Source organism: Colossoma macropomum, unplaced genomic scaffold (genome assembly GCF_904425465.1).
Source record: "Colossoma macropomum unplaced genomic scaffold, Colossoma_macropomum, whole genome shotgun sequence".
Taxonomy (NCBI): domain Eukaryota; kingdom Metazoa; phylum Chordata; class Actinopteri; order Characiformes; family Serrasalmidae; genus Colossoma; species Colossoma macropomum.
The window spans coordinates 28,454,456-28,468,181 of record NW_023494804.1 but is presented as its reverse complement, the minus strand read 5'-3'; the positions used below and the strand labels follow the sequence as shown (position 1 = coordinate 28,468,181).

The 13,726-nt window shown below is 38.9% G+C and overlaps 1 protein-coding gene across 1 annotated transcript in view; it reads right to left on the bottom strand.

Annotated features, from left to right (window-relative positions):
• gbe1a (glucan (1,4-alpha-), branching enzyme 1a) overlaps positions 1 to 13,726 on the bottom strand; it is a 230,990-nt gene that overhangs the window by 150,963 nt on the left and 66,301 nt on the right. Inside the window, exon 5 of the mRNA XM_036595341.1 lies at positions 7,685 to 7,820. Coding sequence (XP_036451234.1) covers positions 7,685 to 7,820 — 136 coding nt within the window. The remainder of the gene's footprint in view (positions 1 to 7,684; positions 7,821 to 13,726) is intronic.

Sequence of the window (13,726 nt, the reverse complement as noted above, 5' to 3'; positions counted from 1 at the left end):
ATGATTAAGCTATGACATTTTTAAATTTATCATGGTTGTGATATCACAATCATGAACATATTTACATATGACTGCCAATTCAGCAGTTTATCCACCCAGTCATGATGAAGTCACACGGACATCACAGCTGGGGGAACAATGGAATTGTTGGAATTGGGATTTCTGACTCCACTTGGTTGGAGGGGCTCTTTTTGCTTTGTTGCACAATTGTAAATTTGGGACATTGTGACCCATAAATTTGTGGAACTTTTTTGGTTACAAAGCAAATCACTGCAGCCTTCCAAAGGCTCTGCGTCCCTGATGATTTCAGTCCAAACCTAACAGCTTGTTCCATATATTTCAACTCAGACTGCTTTGTGAACAAGTTGCAAAAGACCAACCAATCAAACCAGTCATTTGCATATACAGTGGGGTCCAAAAGTCTGAGGCCACAATGAAATACTGGATTTTTTTTTTTCACTTAAACCTTAAAACAAACAATGGAATATTTTTGAATTTTGATAAAATTGTAAACAAAGACAAGTCAAATGAAAAAGAAATATTTATTTTTCTAGGTCACAATCCAAATGCAACCCAATTTGTCAACTAACATTGACCATGTTAAGACTTTAAAAACGTTATATTTTTTTAGTCTTATCTCTTCCATTGATGCACATGTTCAGATGACTCTCAGGTGGATTTCCTCTGCTTATCAGAGGCTTTAGCCCAAATTTGTAGGGTCCATGTCAGCTTCAGTGCGTGATATGGGACATACCAAATACTTAGAAATTCTGAAATTCATGTAAATATTTAAAAGATTCTACTGTGCATTCAAATTGTCATGCTTACAATATCATTTATAAAGAAAAACTTTGTAATTAATTAGAAAAGAATGCAAAAATAGAAGCATTTTAACTAGGGATGTCAGATTTTGGACCCCACTGTACCAGTCTTAAAGATACAGTAACAAAAACAGCCTGTTTGATTCAAAATAATAAAGATGAGTGGCCAAAATACAACCCATTTTCAAAAAAGTCAGGATGCTGTGCAAAATGTAAATGAAAACAAAATGCAATGTTGCACAAATCATTTAAACTCTATATTATTTGGAAACAGTACAAAAACAACATATCAAATGCTAAAACTGAGAATTTTATTGTTTCTTGAGAAATTTATGCCCATTTTGAATTTGATGGCAGCAACACGTTCCAAAAAAGTTGGGACGGGGGCATGTTTACCACTGTGTTTCATCACCTTATCTTTTAATAACACTTTTTCAGTGTTTGGGAAATGAGGAGACACTGCTGTAGTTTTGAACATGAAATGTTCCCCCATTCTTGCTTGATATAGGATTATAGCTGCTCAACAGTTCGGGGTCTCTTTGGTCGTATTTTTCGTTTCATAAAGTGCCATATGTTTTCACTGTGTGACAGGTCTGGACAGCAGGCATGCCAGTTTAGCACCCTAACTGTTTAACTACAGAGCTATTCTGTTGTAATATGTGCAAAACATGGTTTTACATTGTCTGGCTGAAATAAGCAGGGCTTTTCCTGAAAAAGATATCTGTATATATCATTTAGCACTAATGGTGCCTTCACAGATGTGCAAGTCACCAATGCCATGTGCACTATTGCACTCCTATACCATCACACATGCTGACTTTTGAACTGTGTGCTGATAACAAGCTGGATGGTCTTTAGCCCAGAGGACACGATTTCCAAAAACAAATGCTGATTCCACAGACCACAGAACACTTTTCCACTTCTGCTCAGTCCATCTCAAATGAGCTCAGGCCCAGAGAAGGTGGTGGCATTTCTGGGTCCTGTTTATATATGATTTCATCTTTGCATAGTTTTAACTTGCATTTATGAATGCAGTGATGAACTGTTTTCATAGACAGTGTTTTTCAGAAGTATTTCTGAGCCCATGCAGTGATTTCCACTGCAGAATCATGTCTGTTTTTAATGCAGTGCTGCCTGAGGCCCCAAAGATCTTGGCCAGCAAATACTGGTTTTTGGCCTTGTCCCTTGCATACAGATTTCTCTGGATTGTCTAAATATTTTAATGATATTATGTGCTGTAGATGATGAAATGCCAAGTTCTTTGCTATTTTATGTTGAGAAATGTTCTTGAGTTGTTGCACTAGGTGTGCGGGAAAATATCGATTCTTAGATGCATCGCGATGCGGACGTGAACGATTCTGAATCGATTCACAAATGTCAAAAAACGATTTTCTAAATATTTAATTTATAACTTAATGTTGACGGAACGCAAAAGGCGAAACTTGGAAGTGGGTAAGTGCAGCGCCCGGACAGTCTGCGGCGGCACATAACAAAAACACTACTGGTTGAGCGAGAAATCCGACCGGCTCCCTCTGCATTAAAGCCGGGTCAGGACAGGAGTCACAACCCAAATGATCAGAAGAGCCATTTTGTCCTTTCAACAAAAATCAAACCACCTTGGGAGCCACAACATTTAATGTCCAGTATGTCTCAGTACGTGATAATGTCCTAGTATAGACTAAACAATATAAACGAAAACGCAGATTTACTCGGCCCTGTTTTAAGCTTTAGCTTTAGCCACTTTTCTCCCATCTCCACCAGAAAACTTTTCCTCAAAAGAAGAGCAGTTTCTTGTTAAATGTCTCTCAATGACTGTTTTACGAGGCTAAAGTCGCTTCTTATTCTCCAGCTTCTTGTTCGAATTTTTCTGTTCCACCTTAAATTCTAACTGAGGCGCCGAATGTAAATGCGGCACCATTTAAGGTGGAATGGGAGAATTCAAAAGAAAAACTGACTTCATCTTCGCAAATTTTTAGTGTTTGACAGTCTCTCATTGCAGATTTACCGTACCAGGAAACCAACTGCACTGCTTATAAATGCGAATAACACATTGTTGCTATTGGAAGTAAATTCATTATGGATCATTACAAATACTTTGCTTTAAAACTACCAAGTCCTAAGACAGTAAGAAAATAGAAATGCTGTATAGAAAAATAAGATGCATCGAGATGCATCGATAATCGTTTTATAATCCTATCGCAGCCCTCTGAATCGTAATCAAATCGAATCGTGAGGTGCCTAGAGATTCCCACCCCTACGTTGCACTATTTGCTCATGCAGTCTTTCACAGAGTGGTGAACACCTCCCCATCTTTACTTCTGAAAGACTCACCCTCTCTGCGATACTCGTTTTCTACCGTTATGTTACTGACCTGTTGCCAATAAACCACCAGGTGTTTTTTAAGCATTACACAACTTTACCAGCCTTTTGTTGTCCCTGTACTAACTTTTTTGGAACATGTTGCTGGCATCAAATTCAAAATTGGCATCTATTTTTCAAAAAACAATACAATTTCTCTGTTTGAACATCGATATGTTGTCTTTGTATTATTTTTACTTTGCACATGTCCCAAATCATGTGACAGATTTGTTTTTTTGTGTGCCAGTATGAACAGCAAAATATGCATTGAATTAACTAGGACTCCAGACTTACAACTCATGAAAAATTACATTCCTTTAAAATCTACTAAAACTTCAGCAGATTAGCTAGTGAGTTACCAAGCATAGCATACATGCTACATAAACTACAGAACCAACTGTTACAAGTTGTTTTGCCTCTTTCCTTTAAATACTGCATTTCGCTGCTGTCTGAAAAAAAACTTGTATCTCCATTTTTGTTGTTTTTCAGTTTTTGACATATCTTGAAATGAAAAAAATGAAATGAACCTGTCTTAGCCAACTGTGTATGAACACATCGGAATTAGACCTCCGCATTTAACCCATCCGTGCTGTGAAACACCACATACACACTAGTGAACACACACACACTAGGGGGCAGCGAGCACACTTGCCCAGAGCAGTGGGCAGCCCTATCCACGGCGCCCGGGGAGCAGTTGGGGGTTAGGTGCCTTGCTCAAGGGCACTTCAGTCACATACTGTCAGCTGAGGGGATCAAACCAGCAACCTTCCCGTCACAAGCCTGGTTCCCTAACCTCCAGCCCACGACTGCCCTTGCCTATCTTGACTATCTTGCCTGTAAACATGCCTGGTTATATTGTGTATAAATTTAACGAAGAATCAACCAAAAAAAACAGCCTAAAATTACTTGGAAAAAGTCAATTTTACCTTACATTTAACGTAAAGTATGTTTTTTCCTTCTCCTGTAAAGTTCTCATTTTGGAGATACAAGGTTTTCTTCCCACAACAGCGATTTACTGCTTTTAGTGCTTCAGTTCTGTTCTTCAAATGGAAGGCTTTTAAATGAAAGACTCATTATTTGAAGCCACATCGAACCTGAAAGGTTTTAAGTGGGAGTTTATTTTGTACAACGCAAAGCCTGCAGCTAATAATTAGACTGAAGACTCCAGGATGGACTTGCACTCGCACACTGAGACTCGTGAACATCTCTGAGCTTCACACAGGTCAGATCTCTTCATCTGGTGACATAAACTGGCGTTTGACACTGAATTTGCTTCCCTTGCTAGCATTCTTCTTCATAGCAGGTTACTTTCTCTGTTTGATGAATCTCTGCAAATACAGTAAGCACAGAAATTCACCATTTTTACTCTTTACTGTAAAATTTGTTCAGTTTTGGTGTCTATTCTTTGTCCTCCAAGGTAAAAAATGCAGATAATGTGAACAACCAACGCAAAAATGGGATTTGCTGCTCAGACTGAGCCAAGACTTCCTGTTTATTTATTTCATCTTTATTTATTCAGGCGGAGAGACTGAAAAGTTTGTCTTCTTCGAGGGCATCGATTTCAGGTGCAGAATCCTGGGGGGGCCCAAAAGTAATGCTTTGGGAGAGAACAGGGACCACAGAACCTTCAGCCTTACTGCACAAGGCCACACTGTTGGATGCAGCAGGCAGCTGGGATCTAACCTACATTCCCAGTTGACTGACCACTCATTGGTAAACCATCTAACCTTTCAAGCTATAGCAGGACTTTGGTGCTATGCACCTTGCAAGGCTGCCTCTTTTTTATAGCAAAACCAGATGTATTTATTCATAAATACCTTGCATACCCTCCACGTACAACCAGAACATACAGTATAATACATGTGGAGCTCCACTTGTTTGTAGCTGCCCTGGTGTTAGATTTGATCGCACATTTCAGTCTATTAGCTAATGTTACAACTCCTTTTCCCAAAAAGTTGGGACGCTGTGCAAAAAATAATAAAAACAGAATGCAGTGATGTGAAAGTCATTTAAACCCTATATTTAATTGACAATACTACAAAGGCAATAGATCAAATGCTGAAACTGGGAAATTTTATTGTTTTTTGAAAAACATTTGAAAAACAAGTTAAAGCTCTTCCATGCAAAGGAAAAAAACATATATATATATATATATATATATATATACACGTGCCGTAGGTGACTTGCACATCTATGAAGGCACCATTAATACTGAACAATATAAATAGGTTTTGGAGGAACATATGCTGCGATCCAGACAACGTCTTTTTCAGGAAGGCCTTCAGGCCTTGCTTATTTCAGCAAGACAATGCCAAACAACATTCTGCATGTATTACAACAGCATGGCTCCAAAGTGAAAGAGTCCTGGTGCTAAACTGGTCTGCTTGCTGTCCAGACCTGTCACCCACTGAAAACATTTGTCGCATTATGAAACAAAAAATATGAGAGATCCTGAGCTGTTGAGCAGCTGAAATCCTATATCAAGCAAGAATGTGAAAATATTTCACTCTCTAAACTACAGTAATTGGTCTCCTCTGTTTACAAACACTTACAGAATGTTGTTAAAAGAATAGGTGATGCAACACTGCGGTAAACATGACGCTTTCCAACTTTTTTGGAACGTGTTGCTGGCATAAAATTTAAAATGGGCATATATTTTTCAAAAAACAATACAATTTCTCAGTTTCATCATTTGACTTGTAGTCTTTGTACTATTTTCAATTAAATATTGTGAAAATAGCGCTTAAATGATTTGCACAAATGATTTCAAATCATGTCAAAAACTGAAAAACAATAAAAATGGAGATACAAGGTTTTCTTCCAATAGCAGTGATTTAGTAAGCAGAAATTATGGCCTTCTCTAGTTCTTCTCTGCCAGGAGGCCACAATACATTTTTCTTGCATTTCTTTAAATGGAAGCAGAAAAATGCACCCCATTTTCTCAACACAGAATAGCATAAAATCTTTCAATGATTCTGTCATATTTTGAGTGCTTTTGAACCCCATTTATAGGATCGGCATTCAACAGTAATGCTTGTGTACTACTTCTCAAGACCTTTTTACTGTAGAAAAACAAGAATATACTTCAAGGTTTTAATGGAACAGATTCTTCCACTTTTTAAAATAAAAGAAATTTCCCACATAAAGGGCTAGAAACATGTTTATTTTTTGTTTTAGCCATTTAGCTCCATTAATTTTTGATAATAATGAGAAAAATAATAAATGGCCAGGCTGCCCTTAAACTGGCTCTGTTCTTTTCTCTTCTACACTTACATAAGGCTCACATTCTGGTACTCAGGTTTGAGTCTGCAGTTCCAACTTTTGTCTGTTTTGATGTCAACAAATGACAAAAATGACAAATAAGTAAAGATGTTTGTTCCTTCTGCAAAACAACACTGCATGCTCAACAACAACTTTTCATTCAATTGCGATCAAAACAATATTTTAGCATCGGACAACAACATAAACAACATTTAAGTTTCTTTTCCAGAGGACATGTGCCTCTTATTAGCCTTCTGATTGCCATGCCTCACGAGCGTCTAGAGGCTAGCGACAGCCAGTAGCAGATCAATACAATATATCTATTATTCTAAACACGAATGTTGTATGGATTGAAAGTTTGACAGAATGTTTGCACTGGTTTCAATGAGCTACAAGTAAGAAATAATTTAACCTTTGCAACTCCTTGGAACCACTGGTGGTTCCAAAAGGCACTTCGTCTTATTCTTCATAACCTTCATATTTCATAAGATACATTCAAAAGGTGGGTGGCATATGAGAGCTGTAACTGTCTTCTTTCCAGTCAAATAGATGGGTAATGTAATTTTAAACCCTTATAATAAAAGAAGTTGAACTCACAATTTTTTTTGTCTACTGAAAGTCGACCCATTTTTCCACAAATTTGGGCTATAAACTAAAAAAATACAAAGAGCGTCTAAGATTTCTGGCTTTCAGCAGTAAATTGTCAGCATATAGCAGTATGTGTATGATCATAAAACACATGCTCTGTTAATTTGAGGGGAGCTTTTACAAAAAATAAATAAATAAAATAAAAATTTACAGTTATTTCATGCAGTTACTGAATAATTTACCTTACGATTTGGTCATGTAAATTCAGATGGACAAACCAAAATATACCCTGGTCAATACATAAGAAGAGGTGTTTTAAGGCATATGTGCAGTGAGTGCACCTAAGAGAGTTGAAACATATGTTTATTCAGTCATCCCAAAGGGTGTGTACTTTCCACCAACCCATACATGAAGCAAAGTTGTAGTACTTTTCTGAATAAAAAAGACTTGGTAAGAGTAGAAGCATCAAAAAAATAAGTCCCGCATGTAAGGACAGTAGGTCAGTAAGGACAGTAAGTACTGTACACTTTATCTAGTACAGAGTGTCCACAGATGTCCAGTAAAAAGGGGTACACACCCCATGTTCACGTACATTCCCTCTCTACTCACTCTGCATGGTGTGTATGTGTTGTGTTTCGGCTGGTTTCATCACTCACCCAGGTCTTTAATGCGGGGCAACACGTCGAGGGTGAAGTTCTTATAAGAGGCGATCTCCTCGCGGGGTGAGGCGATGCCCACGTGAGCCTCATAGATGCGCGGGCAGCGGGGCCGTGGGGGTCTTTGGTGCTGGTGCTGTGAGTCACATAGAGGAAAAGAACAGTTAAACCAAGTGTGCATGCTACGGCAGTCTTTGATGAGCCTGTAGCACACAGCTTCCACACTGATCTCCGCCTGCTGAGCCCGTGATGCAACCCAACTCAAATATCAACACAAGGGAAGAGAGAAAGAGTTGAACAGTGCAGTCGGCCTAAAGGCTGAGTTGCTTTTAGAGGTGGGTAGAGAATTCTAAACTCCTTCATAAATAAGAGCAAGCATTGCTATTTCTGAGAAATAATGACTCAAGTAACAGTAAAAGTATCTTTTCAGTAAAGAACTTAGAAGAAGTACAAAATGGAAGATGCAGAAGTACTGATGACTTATAGAACTGCAGCAGAGGTAAAACAAAGGAGCTGAAGGCTTTATTCTTCTCTTTTAAAAGTACTTTTGGTCTAAAATGAAATGATGAACTTCAAAAGTAAGAGGTGTGACCAATTACAATGCAGTACAGATACTGAAACTTAATGAAATAAAAAAAAACTCCATATTAATAACTGAGACTATTTGAAAACACTCAGTTAAGTATTAATCCAAACTTTTCTCTGGGTATACTACACTCTTAAAAATTAAGGCAATATAAAAACTTCTTTGTGTGTAGAGCTGCACCGATACCATTTTTTCCCTTTTATACCGATACTGATACCTCATCCTTGAGTACTGGCCAATACTGAGTACCAGTACTGATACTAACTCTACCTAACCTAATTAGCTTATAAGTCTTGATATTTATACGGTTCCACTTTTTAAATAAAAGTGCTAAAGGCTAAACCAAGGCTAAAGGGTCATTACCCAAGGGTCATTACCGCAAGAGTGCAGCGGTTCCTTCCTTACGTCTCTCTAATGTTCATTTCATCAGCAACAACTTGTACTAACATTAACTCAGACCATAAGGGACTACACAGCAGAGGATAAGGGATTACTGAAGGAAGCCTGAATCAGCTGTTGAGGTAAGTGGCTCCCGTTCGCATGTTTTATACTGTTTATATGTTGCATTATGTGGTGTGTTTGTAACATATCAGTGAAATCAACAGCTTAGGAAGAAGTCCAACTGGTATGTTACCCACCACTATTGCCTTTTCACAAAATACTGGCATTACAGATTTTGCCACGAGCAGGTTTATAGCTGCTGGTCAACCCACACCACCAACATGTTTCTAAATTCCGTCTACTAGTGTGCATGTATGTTCCAGTGTGCTTCTGCATCAGAGATTGCTTTGTGATATAGGTCATAGGTATCAGTATCCCCATCGCTGATACTGCCACATTTTTATATGGCCGTCATCCATTGTAAAACCTTTCAATGGATGGTTCTTTGGAGAACCAATTTTCTAAATGAGATATGTGAGAGTAATGTAACTTTTTAATGTTTATAGAACTTCCACATTATGTATACTCTAAAAAGGTTCTTCAAGAGCTTTTTAGCAAAGAAAATGGTTCTTTGCATCATGAAAGTGTTTGTCAGATTGATGGAGAATGTGCTGTATATGGTTCTACACAGAACGTTTTTGAAAAGGGTTCTTCTATTGTTGTGATGTCAAGCTTGTAACAGTAGAAGGACCCTTTTGGGGCTACACAGAACCCTTTCCAGAAATGTTCTATAAAGAACCATCTACAGCACATTCTCCATCAATCTGAAGAAACTTTTCATGATGCGAAGAACCCTTTAATCATGGGTTTTTTTGAGCGTTCTGCCCCCCGTCCCTCTCTCTCTCTCTCTCTCTCTCTCTCATTCTTTGAAATGTGTGGCAATTTGGCTGCAAATTTCATTATAACTTTATATCTCTTGCTGTACAGATTTCTCTGTCATTTTAGACGTATCTATAGCTCTTTCCATCATTCTGGATGCATGTAAAGTGTCTTATTTGTGTGAAGTTGCACAGGACTAGCATATTAGTTTCAATTTACACATATTTCTGCAACTGAATTGATCTAATGTGGTTGAAATCACTGATTCCAAATGGTTGAATGGCAACAGTGGTGCATATTGCTGCATACTTCAATTAACAAATACTGTCAAATATATTTAAATTAGTTAAACTTCCATGAACATCTATGAACAATAAGGAAGTAAAAATCATATGATAAAACAAACACTGACTGGTTAGAGGCCCATTTTCAGATTGTGATATTATTATTGTAAAGGCTGCTGTTGCAATAAAGATCAGAAAAATGTAAAACAACACTCACACACGAACAAACAAACACATACACAAAAGCACATTAGAAAGCAAAGTAAATCAAATAAACTAATGAATAACCCCCACCCGAGTTATTCATCTAAAACACTAATGACTTTCAGCAAATATGCTCTTGCTCAGTCACCCATATGCACCGGAACATAACTGTGGGAATGAGCGTTCTAGTGAGTACAGTCTGCCGCACACTGAATGACTCAAAATCAACCACAAATGTGCCAGAAAAATGTCACCGCAGAAACATTAATCCATATTAAAGCTGCGTGCACTGTAAATGGTTCTTGAGTGAAACGAAAACATCAAGAGGGCAAAACCAACTGTTCAATCTGTGAGGGCTGTTAAACGCACTACTCGAGTCCCATTACACACACTGAACAAGTGTCGTCATTAGCGCAGGCGTGCTTTCGGCATGCTAATGGCTAATAATAAATGTATGAGCTCTAAGAAGGCTGTATCTTTAAAGGCGCTCTCACCAGAGTGCTCAAACAGAGTCACTCAATACGGTCACGAATCATCAATGTGGGGGTCAAATAGAGGAGCGTGCTGACCCAGGACTGTCCACTGGTTTAATACCCTAACAGGGGAGATCACAGCAGATACCTTCGTTCATACTTTTTTGTATATTTTACATTTCATTATATTCACTTAAACTTGTGGAAGAGTGTGAGAGAGAGAGAGAGAGAGAGAGAGAGAGAGAGAGAGAGAGAGAGAGAGAGAGAAAAGTTGGAAGGAAAGTGAGAGGGAGAAATAGAAAGAGAAGGCGAGCATGAAAGAAAGACTGAGATGAGAGAGGAAGAGGGACAGAGTGAAAATGACAATATAGGGAGAAAGAGCAAGAACCAAACAGAGAGAGAAACAGGAAGAGACAGAGACCAAGAGAGAGTGAAAAGAGAAAGGAAACATAAAGAAGGAGTTAAAAAAGAGAAACAGAAAGAGAAGGAGAAGAGAGAGTGCAAGAGAGACAGAGAGAGGGAACGTGAGAAAAAGGAAGAGAAAGGAAAGAGTGTGTAGAATGAGAGAGACGAAGACAGAAGGAAAGTGAGTGGGAGAAATAGAAAAAGAAGGAGAATATGAAAGAAAGATTGAGAGAGATGAGAGCAACAGAGTGAGAATGACAAGATAGGGAGAGAGAGCAAAAGACAAACAGAGAAAGAGGGACAGACAGAGACTAATGGAGAATGAGAAGAGAGAAAGGAGACATAAAGAAGGAGTAAAAAAGAGAAACAAAAAGAGAAGAGAAGGAGAAGAGAGAGTGCAAAAGAGACAGAAAGAGGGAAAGTTAGAGAGAGAAAAAGAAAGGAAAGAGAGTGTGACAGAAAGAGAAAGAAAGAAAAAACAGATAAACAAATAGAGACAGACAAAAAGAGTAAGATGGAGACAAAGAGAGAGAAAGAAGGGGAGAGGAGATAAAGAGAGAAAGATGGAGAGCAGAGGCTAAAAGAGAGTGAGAGGAGAGAGAGGAGAGATAAGGAGTATGAAAGAGAGAAATAGAAAGAGAGAAAGACAAGGAGAACAGAGAGTGAAAGAGAAAGATGAGAGCATGAGAGAGAGAGAAAGGGGGAAAGAGAAAGAAACGACAGAGAGAGGGAGTGCGTGTGACATACAAAAAGAGGAAGAGAGACGAAGAGATAAAACAAAAAGAGACAAAAAGAGAAAGATGGAGACAGGGAGACAGAGAGAGAAGGGGAGAGGAGATAAAGAGAGAGACAGATGAAAAGAAAGAATGAGAGAGACAAAGACAAAGCGAGTGAGAGAAACAGAAAGAGAGGAAGAACATGAAAGAAAGATTGAGAGAAATGAGAGAGCAACAGTGAGAATGACAAGATAGGGAGAGAGCAAGAACCAAACAGCGAGAGAAAGAGGGAGAGACAGAGACTAAGAGAGAGTGAGGAGAGAGAGGAGGGATAAAGAAAGAGTGAAAAAGACAAACAGAGAAAAAGAGAACACGGAGAAGAGAGAAGAGAGGGTGCAAGAGAGATGGGGGAGCACGAGAGAGAGACAGAAAGAGGGAGAAAGAGAGAGAGACAAAGCAAGGGAATAAAGAAAGAGATAAAGAGCGAGAGTGAGAGTGAAAGAGTGAAAGAGTGGAGCTGTCAGTATTTCATGACTCTGTGTGAGGAATTCTCTGATAGGCTGAACTTTAACATTGTCAGGTTGATTTTTTCCATTCATGTATTGATTTATTTATTCCTGATGTTCTATAAAGCTACAATAATTGATAAAAGGTTTCCACAAAACACATCTGTGGGCTGAGCACGGATTGGTCAATTTATGCATTGAAGAAAACAAATTTTGTTCTTGTGGTCAAGTGAAGGAAAAACTACCATTTGTTATGTTGTTTCATCTAAATGACAATCCAGACACTCATTCTGTTGACTGAAGCGTTATTTAGTTATTTTATCCCCAGAAGGCTCTCAATAGACGCACAGGTCATGTGTCTAACTTCAGAACTTCTGAATGTATCTTTTTTCAAACAATCAAGGTACAATTTTCACAAAACATGTCCCCTGGGCATCTTCATAAGAGTTTTATGACTTAAAAAAAAAACGCTTTGGCAAATTGTACAGAGGAGGAAGTGATGAAGAAACCCGGAGTTCTTTCAGTGTTGCTGGAATGCTTTAGAATGAAGCACATAATCATTAAAAAAATCATAGAGGTTCACTTGAATGCTATCTTTAGACATGAATAACAAAGACATAGCTGGAAGCTCTTCAGTTTTAAAACCAAAGTACTTCTGCAGTGTTCGCATGTGCACCCAAACCCCATTAACCCCCATCATAAGCCTGTGGAGAGATGTGTTATTGTAGAAAAAAAGCAGTGATTGACAGCAAGCCTTCACACACACACACACACACACACACACACACACACACTCAGATACACAAATGGTGGGCATCTGTTAGTGTACACACACTGAGCTGCTATCTCTCTCCTCCATGTGTGTTTATCTGTCTTACTTTATTTTAGCAGTTCCTTTATAGAATGTGGTTGCCACTGTGTTGTACTGTACTGTGTTGTTCTGCTGTGTTTTGTTATGCTGTGCTGTGCTGTCTTATGCTGTGCTAAATTGTTCTGCTGTGTTGTGTTATGCTGTGCTGTGCTGTGTGTTGTGTTATGGTGTGCTGTGTTGTGCTGTGTTCTGCTGCTGTGTTGCAAACAAGTATTGGCCAAACCCTCCCAGAGTGGTAGCCACTGTGCAGAGGCCTTGAGCTGAGTAAAAAAAAAAATACCAAAAATTCTCGCTTAAAGGCATACTCTACATTTTTCACGTCTTTATTTCCCCTGAGATCTACTTTTGATGTTTGTGTAGGTGTTTGTAGCAAATACACACACACACACCATCTAAACCGTTTATCCTTCTGGGTCATGGGGGGGCGGCGCGGCAGGAACCTATCTCAGCTGTCAATGGGCGGAATGCAGGATACACCCTGGACAGGTCGCCAGTCCATCGCAAGGCAGGCAGACAGACAGATACATCCACACACACAATCACGCACAAATTCATATCTAGGGGCAATTTAGCATGTCCAATTGGCGTGGCTGCATGTCTTTGGACTGTGGGAGGGAAACGGAGTACCCGGAGGAAGCACACACAGACACGGGGAGAACATGCAAACTCCACACAGAAAGGACCCTGGTCACACGGCCAGGAATCAAACCCAGGCCCTTCTTGCTGTGAGGTGACAG